This window comes from Mandrillus leucophaeus, unplaced genomic scaffold, assembly GCF_000951045.1.
Source record: "Mandrillus leucophaeus isolate KB7577 unplaced genomic scaffold, Mleu.le_1.0 Scaffold160, whole genome shotgun sequence".
Taxonomy (NCBI): domain Eukaryota; kingdom Metazoa; phylum Chordata; class Mammalia; order Primates; family Cercopithecidae; genus Mandrillus; species Mandrillus leucophaeus.
This window is the reverse complement of record NW_012101588.1, coordinates 3,317,899-3,330,004: the sequence shown is the minus strand read 5'-3', so window position 1 is coordinate 3,330,004 and position 12,106 is coordinate 3,317,899. Positions and strand designations below refer to the sequence as shown.

The following is a 12,106-nucleotide window of genomic DNA, read 5'->3' as shown; positions in this document are numbered from 1 at the left end:
TGAGTTGATGGAGACCTTTTTTAAACTTTGAGTCATCCTATCATGAAACCTAATCCTTTTCAGCTCATTTTTTATTTGGTTACTGACCATGTGTCAGGAATAATTATGGGGAAAATGCATGCATGCGCCAGAAGAATCTTCAGTACCATCGCAGAAACACTTCCCATCATGAAAGTCTTAGAGGAAGGGCTTAATACTGGGCATTTCAGCATAACTGTTTGGATCAAAAGAAAATGTAAAGCACAAGTGATATAGATTGTCTCTTAATGTAGAATTATCCTGACAGTCATTCTCCAACAAGTATTTCTTGAATATCTACTATGTACCAAGTGTACTCTGCTAGGCTTGGGATATATACAAGTAAACCAAACAGATCTCCTACCTTTATGAAGGTTTGGTCTGGGAAGGGAGCCAGCATTAAATCAATATCATGCAAATAACAATTACAAATTATGATTGGTCCTCTGAAGGAAAGAGGAGAGGGTTGTGTTAGAATCTAATTTGATAGTGGGGTAAATGATAGTGTTTAGAAGGATGTAAGCTGCTACCTAAAGGATCAATGGGTGGAAGCCAGGAAAAATGGGAGATAGAGGTCTTAAAAACATTCCTAGCAAAATCAATTCATAAAAGGGGAAACATTAATTTTGTATATATACATTGAGATTTGAGACTAAGACTTTTTTTTTTTTTCTTTTTGAGACAAAGTCTCTCTCTGTTGTCCGGGCTGGAGTACAGTGTCACAATCACAGCTCACTGCAGCCTTGAACTCCTCCTGGGCTCAAGCGATTCTCCTGCCTTGGTCTCCCAAAATGCTGGGATTACAGGCGTGAGCCACTAGCCCAACCTAGACTTCTTAATATATTCATTTTATTTATAAGAAAGATGTAAATTGTATAGATTTGATCTAGCTTTTGTAGCAAGAATGCAGCAGGGTATAGAAGTATAACCGGTTTGACTAGTGCAAAACAACTTGGCCAGTCCTTTGTCAGACCTATTACTCTATGTGTGACACTGCTCTAGTCATCCCAGCAAGTGACAGCTGCCAGATCCATTTGCAGAGGTCAGGTGGCCAACTCCAGCCATGTAAAGACGTCTTTCATGTTTAATTGGTAAATTGTATAAATAGAGCTAATTATTAAAGATGATAGACACATTGACAATATGTATGCCCAGTGTACACAGTTGATGCAAAGTCACTTATACTTTGTGTATCTTATTTATTTAAAGATTAAGCAAGTAGAAGTTAACTTATGCAGTTGTTTTAAATTGACAAGTAGTGTTTAGTTTTTAAAACAGCATAAATAGTAATGACATTATTGCTAATCTTGTAAAAGCATTAGAATGTGTTCTTAAAATCATGTTTTTCTTATATTTTAAAATCTGCATGTCTGTATTCCTAATAGGCCAAAATAATTTTTTATTCATTAATGTACATTAAAATTATAAGAATATTTTCCCTATATTCTATTAAGACATAAATTCTGGCCAGGCATGGTGGCTCACACCTGTAGTCCCAGCACTTCGGGAGGCTGAGGCGGGCAGATCACAAGGTCAGGAGATCGAGACCATCCTGGCTAACACGGTGAAACCCCATCTCTACTAAAAAACACAAAAAATTAGCCGGGCATGGCGGTGGGCACCTGTAGTCCCAGCTACTCGGGAGGCTGAGGCAGGAGAATGGCGTAAACCCGGGAGGCGGAGCTTGCAGTGAGCTGAGATCTCGCCACTGCACTCCAGCCTGGGCAATGGAACAAGACTGTCTCAAAAAAAGAAATAAAAGATATAAATTCTTATGAGACAGACTTAAAAGATAATTCATATATATTCTGTGTCTGCCATGTGTAACATTAATTGTATTTTTTCTTCAGGTGAGTGATTCTTTCTTTGAGGTTGAAGCCCTCATGGAAAAGATGAGGCAGTTACAGGAATGTCGAGATGAAGAAGAGGCAAGTCAGGAAGAGATGGCTTCACGTTTTGAAATAGAAAAAAGAGAGAGCATGTTTGTCTTCTCTTCAGGTAAGAACAACCATTACATAGTCAATATAATTATTGCAAACTCAACTTTTTATTTAGGGAATTTAAATGACTTTTAAAGCATCAATCTAAATATGTCCTTCCTTTTAGAGAGGCTATTGCATAGATATTCCTATTTACAAATAATTTTTAAAGCAAGCAACTAAGAAAAGGCCATAAGTGAAAACAGCCTAGACTAAGAGGGAGGACATTTAATTTGGATTCTGGTACTAAAATTACTTCTAATAACCTTTGTGAACTTGGCTAAGTCACTTAACATATGAGTGCTGTCTTTTTTCTCATTTTTTTTTTTTTAAGAAACAGCATCTTGCTTTGTTGCCAGGCTGGAGTGCAGTGGCGTGACTGTAGCTCCTAGGCTCAAGCGATCATCCTGCCTCAGCTTCCTGAGTAGCTAGGACTACAAACATATGCCACCACGCCTAGTTAATTTTTAAATTTTTTTTGTAGAGATGGAAGTCTTGCTATATTGCCCATGCTTCTCTTCTTTAACATGAGGAAATAGTCCCAAGACTGCTTCCAGCATTAAAATTCTGTGATTTTTGGGGGGCATGGTAGTTTGTACCTGTGGTACCAGCCACTCAAGAAGCTGAGGTGGGAGGATCGCCTTGAAGCCAGTCATTCCAGACTAGTTTGGGCAACCTAGCAAGACTCTCGTCTCTAAAAAAACAAACAACAACAAAAAGTATCATTTGTGAAAAGGAGATATTTATTAAATAACCAACAACCACCTAAATCCTCTATGTTTAACCTTTATCTATATGCAGGCTACAGGAGATAATATATAAACCAGGTAATTTAAAGGAGAAACAGCTTATAAAATGTCTCCAGATGTATTTTGACAATAATAGAGTGGGAGAAAGAGCACCAAGCTTCTTAATAGCAAAGAAACAATCAAATTTGTTTAAATGGAGGTTGGACGTTAGCTTGTTTTTCTTCCAGGAAAAATTTTTGTTTCCATGCCTAAAGATGTAGAGTTGTCATCTAATGCTACACTTACATGAAACTATAATCTCATCAACTTCTAAACATGATGATAGTTCAGAAAGTCTTAGGCACAGTGCAGGCAGCACTGTAAAAATGTTAACTCATGGGATTTCTTTCTTTGATCATGTTACATATTATATGTCATTAATATTCAACAAAAATAAATGCTAAATTTTGAAGCATAGCTGATTTTTATAGTTATCTTAAAAGTTATCCAAAAGTATGTTCATACTTTGAATAAGTAGAACCTAATACATATAAATTGGAATGGGAGGAGAGAGAGAGGGTCTATGAAAGAGGCAATAAAAGGCATAGAGAATTCGACTATGAGTTTTCATTTTATAACAGAGAATCTCCTTTATTCTATTTACTAGCAAGTAAACTACTTTGTATAATTGTAAGACTATTTTGGTTGATACTGGTTACTCAGTAACAGAGAAAGGGTTATGCCATTTTTACTTGCTTTGGGTAAAGTCAATTTTAACTAGCATCCCATTTTTAAAAACCTTTCAATGGCCTTTTTCCCCAGATGATGATGAAGTTACACCAGCAAGAGATGTATCTCGTCATTTTGAGGATACTAGTTATGGCTATAAAGATTTCTCTAGACATGGGATGCATGTTCCAACATTTCGTGTCCAGGTAAAATTGCAACTTGTATGTACATGATTGACTAGAAACATCTCAGTCTGACTTAAAATACAAAAGAGCCACTTAGATTTAAGAACTATGCTAAGTGCTTTCCAGGCAGTATCTCTTCTTGTTTCAGAATAAAAGCTGAAAGACTGTTTCTAATCCATCCATGGAATCATACTGTAGTTTCAATGTATGTGTATCTTAAAATTTTTATTGTGTAAGTATTTAATTCAGATGAGTTGATACTCCCAGCATTCCCAAATATTATTAGGGGCCAGTGTTAAATAATAACTATTTTACCAGAATTATGAAAATATTTGAGAACCATAAGATTTTGTTTCTTTGCTCAAGAAACTAAGGGGCCTCATACTGGCTCCCACCTGTAATCCCAGCACCTTGGGAGGCTGAGGCAGGTGGATCGCCTGAGCCGAGGCATTCCAAGACCAGCCTGGCCAACAAGGGGAAACCTTGTCTCCACACAAAAATAAAATAAAATAAAATTAGCCAGGTGTGGTGGTGTATACCTGTGGTCCCATCTACTTAGGAGGCTGAGGTGGGAAGATCACTTGAGCCTGGAAGGTTGAGGCTGCGGTGAGCCCTGATGGAGCCACTGCACTCCAGCCTGGGTGACAGAGTGGGATCCTGTCTCAAAAAATAAAAATAAACTAAGGGACAAAATTTAGGCACAAGGAAGAGTTACAGAATAATTATACAATAGATTAGAAATTGAAGACATCGTGTGGACTGGAAATTTTATGGAGAGACATTAGGATTTGAAGAATTTGGATAGTAAAAAGGGTATTGTAAGTAGAAGAGAATAGACAATAATTAAGCTTAGGTTGAGGGATAGAGTGAAGGAAGGAATTACAAAGAGATTGGCTGGCTGCTGAGAGCTTCAAGCTAAAGATTCCTACTTCTGATTAGTGGTGTATGTTTAAAATTGGTTAGGTGTGCCTTAAATGTGAAAGCAGTTTACAGTAGATTATGCAGGGTTTGTAGGCTTTGACCAGAGTGATGGCATAATATCAAAGAGGTGTTTTTAGAAAAGCAACAAAGAAGTAGGGGCTTATTAAGTCTTGTTTCAGGTGGAAAGAAAGGAGGCAAGGAGATTTAATATAGGAAAACTAATTAGGAGACTCAGTTAATAGGGCTAAAAGGCAGAAGTGGGGGTAGGAGAAGGAATGGGTGCTGGATGTGTTGAATTAAAAATTCACAAAATTTGGCCAGATCTGGTGGCTGCCACGTGTAATCCCAGCACTTTGAGAGACCAAGATGGGAAAATCACTGAGGCCAAGCATTCAAGACTAGCATGGGCAGCCAAACAAGACCCTATCTCTACAAATATTAAACAGTATCCAAGCAAGGTGGCCTGTGCCTGTAGTTCCAGTTACTCAGGAGGCTGAGGCAGGGAGGATTGTTTGATCCCAGGAATTGGAGGCTGCAGTGAGCTGTGATCACACCATTGCACTCCAGCCTGGGCAACAGAGTGAGACCTTGTCTCTTAAAACACACTTACTCATTATTTGAATGCCATTTTGAATGGCTGCAGCAATGGAAAAGGAGAGGGGACTCCCAAGATGGTCACATCTGGGGGCTGAGTGGAGAGAGAGTGAAAGAGAGAAAGGCCGATGTGTAAAGGGAGGAGACTACTAGGTTTTTTTTTTTAGATGAGACTATTAGTTTTTAAACTCACTGAGTTATAAAACACAACCTTTTGCATGTTACAGTATGGAAATTGAAAAAAGATTGGAGTGCAAGAAGCTGAGAGTTAGGGATGAAAGCCAGTTGGATTGTCAGCCAAATGACAGTCATTTTTACCATACTACAGAGCTGTAGATAAAGAACTGTACTTGACCACATTTTAATTATTCACATTTGTTCTATTCCTTGTATTTAGGACTATTGCTGGGAAGATCATGGGTATTCTTTGGTAAATCGCCTTTATCCAGATGTGGGACAGTTGATTGATGAAAAATTTCACATTGCCTACAATCTTACTTATAATACAATGGCAATGCACAAAGATGTTGATACCTCAATGCTTAGGCGGGCAATTTGGAACTATATTCACTGCATGTTTGGAATAAGGTTAGTCTTCTTTCTGTATTTATAAAAAGATGTTTTCCTCTGGGCCAAATTATTCAAGTGCTTGGAGTGCATGTGCACATGGACACACACATAATCAAAACCCATCCCCTCCCCTATAACTTATTTTTATGCTATTTATGCTTCAAAGAACCACTTCATTGCAACTTAGTTTTTTCTCCTCTTTCCTAGCTAGGCAGGAGGGAGAGTTAGGGACTTTGACAAGAGTTGAATGACAGCTGCCTCCAGGAAAGGGAGGACAAGCAAGCTGGTCCTAGAACAAAGTTTGTCACTGAACACCTTTAGTATCTTTTCTCTTCATATCATCTGTCTCCTGATGCATTTATGTTTCTACCTCCTTGGAAATTAGTACCCTTATATTGCCCCTCTGGCTGTTCTTAGGCTCCCTCTGAGGATTACTTGCTCTCAATAATACCTAATAAAAATGCAAAACTTTCATGTCCTTGCTGTTAGGTTTTTATTATGTTATAATGAAAATGCAGTCATTGTATACCACCTTCTCACACATGCACACAAACTCCGAGCTACAGTGCTTACTAGTTAACTATTTTCACTGTAAAATCAGGCTTTCTGTTCATTTTATTAGAGACTCTGGTCAAAACCTACAAACCCTAGTTAATCTACTCTAAACTGATCTGGCATTTGAGGTACATCTGACCAACTTTAAACTAATTTCCCACTAATCAGTAGCCAGACTATTGACTTTAGCCTCCTGAATGGTTGTAGAACCAGCTTTGCAAGACCTTTCTCCTCTTTCCCCTGAAAACTCAATAGGAGACTTCAGTACCTATGTCATCAGGAATCCATTACCCAGTGCAGCAGAGCAGACAACTAGTACATGCAGAGCCATCTTGGCTTAAAGCAGGATAGGCTCTCCTAAGTATAGACCATCCTTCTGCCCGCAGCCCCTGCCTTTTTTCTCATTTGACCCCAGAAACTCCTAGAAACATGAGTAAGGTAATTCTAATTATTTTTATTTACACAAGTGAATTTCTCTATATGTATATATAGAGAATGTACTAGTACCAATAACAAACATAATTATTTTGTTTAATTTTGGTAATACTCAAAATCTGTTCTCAGAATTTGTTCAGCCAGACACAGTGGGTCATGCCCATAATCCCAGTACTTTGGGAAGCCAAGGCGGGCGGATCACTTGAGGTCAGGAGTTTTAGACTAGCCTGGCCAATATGGTGATACCCTGTCTCTACTAAAAATACAAAAATTAGCTGGGCATGGTGGCACACACCTGTGATCCTAGCTTCTCAGGAGGCTGAGGTGAGAGAATCACTTGAACCCAGGAAGCGGAAGTTGCAGTAAGCCAAGATAGCACCACTGCACTCCAGTCTGGGCGACAGGGCAAGACTCCGTCTCCATAATAGTTTGTTCCTCAGTGTGGTTGCATATTCATGATTGCAAATGTACACTACTGCTTGGTACCCAGTGCTACGTTAATATTGTCAGCTTTCAGGAATGATTTACTTGGGTAGTAGAAAATGTTCTGTTACTCTCCCTAAGTACTCTGTTTCTTATCCCTTATACTCACTCATCCACCTGCAGTTGTAAAGCTCTATCATTTTGGGGGACAGCTGCCTACACAAAGAGGGAAAAAATACAGCATTAATTATTGATGTGTATACTTTTGTAACATGAAAACAGGTTATACACTGAAAATATCATAATTCTCCTTATGTCTTTCAACAGATACGATGATTATGACTACGGTGAAATTAACCAGCTATTGGATCGTAGCTTTAAAGTTTATATCAAAACTGTTGTTTGTACTCCTGAAAAGGTTACCAAAAGAATGTATGAAAGCTTCTGGAGGCAATTCAAGCACTCTGAGAAGGTATGTGCCTATTGTGGCTTGTTTACTCTGTAACTTAGCAATGATTCGTAGTCTCCTTCACCTAACCTAATTGGTCTGAAACCCTTTCCATCACCCCTCCCAACCCAAAGAAAAACATTCCAGGACAGCTGTCTCAGGTACCCCTTCAGAAGGGAACCTCATTATGGTGATAGAGTAAAAGAATAAAGATAGGGAGCACAGGTGGGCTGGCCCATCTTCAGAAGTGCTGGCATGGCTGTCAGCATGTAGAAGAAAGACTGTTTTATAAAAGCTGTGTATATGTAGAAGTGTCTGTTCTCTTTGAAACATCTTTATAGAAATTACTGAATAATGATTTGGCAGGGGAAGTTGTTATTCTGATAAAACAGTGTCTAGATTTTCTGACATGTAACAAACCTCCAAGAAATATGGTAAAATATAAATGAAAGCTCAAACCATCTATCCAAAAATAATGTTAGGGCGGGCATGGTGGCTCACACCTGTAATCCCAGCACTTTGGGAGGCCAAGGCAGGCAGATCACTTCAGGTCAGGAGTCCAAGACCAGCCTGTCCAACATGGTGATACTAAAAATACCAAAAACTTAGTTGGGCATGGTGGCATGCACCTGTAGTCCCAGCTACTTGGGAGGCTGAGGCATGAGAACTGCTTGAACCCAGGAGGTGGAGGTTGCAGTGAGCCAAGATCATGCCACTGCTCTGGAGCCTGGGAAAGAGTGAAACTGTATCAGGAAAAAAAAGACAGCTGTTTTGGGAAATTGATAATCTGTTCAACAAACCCAAGGATAAGTTATTCTGTGCTACATAGGAAGTGTAGGACGCGTACTTATTTTATGTGTTCATTAGATTCACTGAAAACTGATCGTGAATGTTTGTAACCCTTCCTTATATGGTGTTGTATTTTATATTCAGGTTCATGTTAATCTGCTTCTTATAGAAGCTAGGATGCAAGCAGAACTCCTTTATGCTCTGAGAGCCATTACCCGCTATATGACCTGATGCCTTTCCTTCATTAAAGATGACTCTGGAATGATCAGCAGATATAGTCTACAAGGGGAAGGTACTAAACCCCAGGACCAATGGTAGACAGAATAATTCAGAAATCCATTGTGCCATGATTCCTTTAGTTTCTGCTATTTTTCTGTGGAAAACCCACTGCTGGCACAAGCAGTGACTGTTTGGCAGCTTCAAGTTTAGAGCTGTGAAGACAGGCTGCCATTCAAGTATTTTGCTTTTTGACAGTACAAGATGCTGTGTAACTGTTTTAATACAGCAAATAGTAACTCTCCAAATCCTGTTGCTTTTATGTTAAATAAGATAACAAGAATTGGAGCATGCAAAGATGGGACTTGGATAATGACTTAAGCTTTATATATAAAGAATTTTAGAAGATCTTGGTGCTGCTATTCCTGCTGGAGGAATGAATAGATGGCTGTTTCAGTTAAGCTATTAGTAATAAAAGTGAACATTGCTACTATCTGAGCCTACATACATAACTTGTGTGATTTCAAATTAAACTTGCATTATGTGTTAATTTTCTTGCATCTAAAAAAGCATAGAATTCCTACTCACACAGCTCAGCAACAACCATTTTGATGGTAACAGTTAATTTCTCTCATTAGTTTTTTAAATTCAGGGTTCTGGATATTAAATTATAATGGCATTCTTAAAGATTTTCTTCAAAAAGCAATCCTAAATGAAAGTGTGTAAATTACAAGAAGCTGGCGATCTTTTGATATGCTGTTTCACAGGATCCTGACACTGGAGGGCAGCTGTCTTGTGCAGTAGTTGTGTTTCCAGCATCGAAGTTGTGGGATATGTTGCTGTAGACTGCTGCGCAGTCCTGGGTGCATTCTGTGTCTCTGCCTCTGCCTGCCTCCTGGTCCCCCCTTTAAAGGTTGTGCAGCTCCTTAAATAATAAAGCTGGAAAACATTTTTAGTCGGGTTATCACATTTGATTTACAAAAACGCTAACTTTGTTTGAAATGCAAACAGGTTTGAAAATATGTATTAAGTACTTTGTATTCTGGAAGCGTGAATTGCTTTTGAAGTCTGTCAGTATTACTGGTATTTTTCAATAAAGAAGAATTTTTCTCCAATTTTATGTGCTGTCTCAATCTCTTAAAAAGTCATGACTTCACTATTAGTAATAATTTTGAGTTTCTACCTACTTTCATAAGCCAATTAAATAATGCTGTAATCAGATGAGACTGCTTTTAAATGGCAAAACACTTGAAGCCATTTTGAAAGATAGATACAAAGAAGAGTGGACTTTCTTTAGAATCTTATGTAAGACCATTTTTATTTATCTTGGAAATGACTGGTATGCCCCTATGCCTGCTCTCTTTTGAACTGTTTTAGAGTTCCAATAGAATGTTAAGAATTACTAGAAAGAAGAATTCATTAGGGAGAGACTGCAGAACAAAAAATGACACTTTATCAGACAAGTAGAAATAGCTCTAAGTTTAACTGAAGCGGTTGTGATAACTCTGTTACTCCTCAAAACATTTATTGAGCTCAATCTAGTGCCTGCCTCCAAATGTATGGGGTAGTGTGGAAGTGAGGGTTGGGAGCAATCAATTTTGAATAGAGGTGGTACCTGTCGTCAAGGATATTTACTCTTGTGAGAAGACAAGACTATAACCTTAGCTAAAAATAGAGTATTATCTTCAATATGTTTTATATTTAAAGAAACTTATAAGTACATTACTCATCGAATATGTATCACGCCTTTGTCCTCTTCTGCCTGCTATGGAGTTCTCTCACTATAGCAATACAATTGAACCCAATAAGATAGATAGTTAAAATTCTACTTATCCCATTTCTGTTCTTTGTTCCTCCTCTTGAAAATACAAAATTTCTAATAGAGATTCTAATCAGCAGTAGAGTGATCACAAAACAAGATCAACTAGAATGCATTTAGTCCACTGGAACTTATAATCACTTAGAAATTGAAATCAAACTTTCAATGAGTTAAAAAATATGTTACCTAAAGTAATAAGAGTGAATGTGATACAAAGTTAATGTTTCAATGCCTCCCATTTAACAGGTGCTTCCTGTTTGTTTTCTCAAAAGTAAACACACAGGATTTCTAATGTTACTATATAATCTTTGAAACCAGTAGTTTTCAAAATAATTAGGGAAGGTACATTACACTGGGGATATCAAAACCTTCCCCAACCAGAGGAAAATTTTTTTCTAAAATAATATGAGAAGATTTCTGGTTGAGGTTCCCAGGATTCAAGAGTTAAAATATGAGTTTTTTTGGCCATATTTGGGAAAATTTTTATTAAGCCAAACTTAATCATCTCTAAGAATGAGGTTGATTTTGATACAGACCACCGGGAGATAAGTAGGTAAGTAAAACTTGTTGGATAAGCTTTTTGTTATCAATATACTCTGAAATTTTATTAGCATATTCATATATGTGAATATCATATACGAATCAGAAATTTTATTAGCATATTTGTATATGTGAATATCATATACGAATCATACTAGTTTTTTTTGCTAATGCTAGTAGATGGGAGTAATGTCAGCAAGATGATGGACTTGGGAATTCCATGTCCTTATTCTCCCAGAGACACTAAGTTAACAATATATGGGCCAGAATATCTTTGTGAGAACTCTAGAAACCAACTGGGAAACTGCAGCACTAAGGCAAAAGCAAAGCCAGGAAAAGGCTGCACCTAAAGGCTAGGAAAGTTGGGGATTTTGCTCACCCTAGCTCTTCCCTAGCAGAGGATAGTGTGATCAAGAGGAAGCATAAATTCAGCAAAGTTGCAGGATACAAAATCAGCACACAAAAATCAGTTGTATTTCTATACAGTAGCAATGAATGATCCAAAAAAAATAAACAATTCCATTTACAATAGCATCACAAAGAATAAAATACTCAGGAATAAACCAAGGAGATATGCGATGGTGTGAATGTTTGTGTCTCCCCCCACATTTGTATGTTGATGTATGTTGTACGTTGAAATGTAATCCTCAATGTGGTGGTATTAAGAAGTAGGCCTTTGGGAAGTGATAAGGTCAAGAGGGCTCTGCCCTCATGAATGGGAATAGTGCCCTTTAACAGAGGTCTGGGAAGCTCCCCTTCCACCATGTGAGGACAGAGCTAGAGTATGCCATCTGTGAGGAAGAAGACACTAGGCACCAAATCCTTGATACTGGACTTTCCAGCCTCCAAAACTGGTGAGCAATAAATTTCTGTTACCTATAAATTACCCAGTCTAAGGTATTTTGTTACAGCAGCCTGAACAGACTAAGACAAAAGACTTACACATTGAAAACTGTAAGGCAGCAGTTCCCAACCTTTTTGGCACCAGGGACTGGTTTCATGGAAGACAGTTTTTCCATGGACCCAGGGTGGACAGTGCAGTGGGGGATGGTTTCAGGATAAAACTGTTCCACCTCAGATCATCAGGTATTAGATTCTTATAAGGAGTGTACAACCCACATCCCTCACATGCACAGTTCACAATAGGGTCCAGCTCC

The 12,106-nt window shown here is 38.2% G+C and overlaps 1 protein-coding gene across 3 annotated transcripts in view; it reads left to right on the top strand.

The window, feature by feature from the left end:
- The window catches only part of SESN1 (sestrin 1), a 118,400-nt gene extending 108,690 nt beyond the window's left edge, over positions 1 to 9,710 (top strand). For all 3 annotated transcript variants that reach the window (XM_011975949.1, XM_011975950.1, XM_011975951.1), the window contains exons 6-10: positions 1,869 to 2,016; positions 3,548 to 3,660; positions 5,552 to 5,742; positions 7,465 to 7,609; positions 8,519 to 9,710. In XM_011975949.1, coding sequence (XP_011831339.1) covers positions 1,869 to 2,016; positions 3,548 to 3,660; positions 5,552 to 5,742; positions 7,465 to 7,609; positions 8,519 to 8,605 — 684 coding nt within the window. In that variant the 3' untranslated portion in view covers positions 8,606 to 9,710. The remainder of the gene's footprint in view (positions 1 to 1,868; positions 2,017 to 3,547; positions 3,661 to 5,551; positions 5,743 to 7,464; positions 7,610 to 8,518) is intronic.
- Positions 9,711 to 12,106: the final 2,396 nt, after the last annotated feature.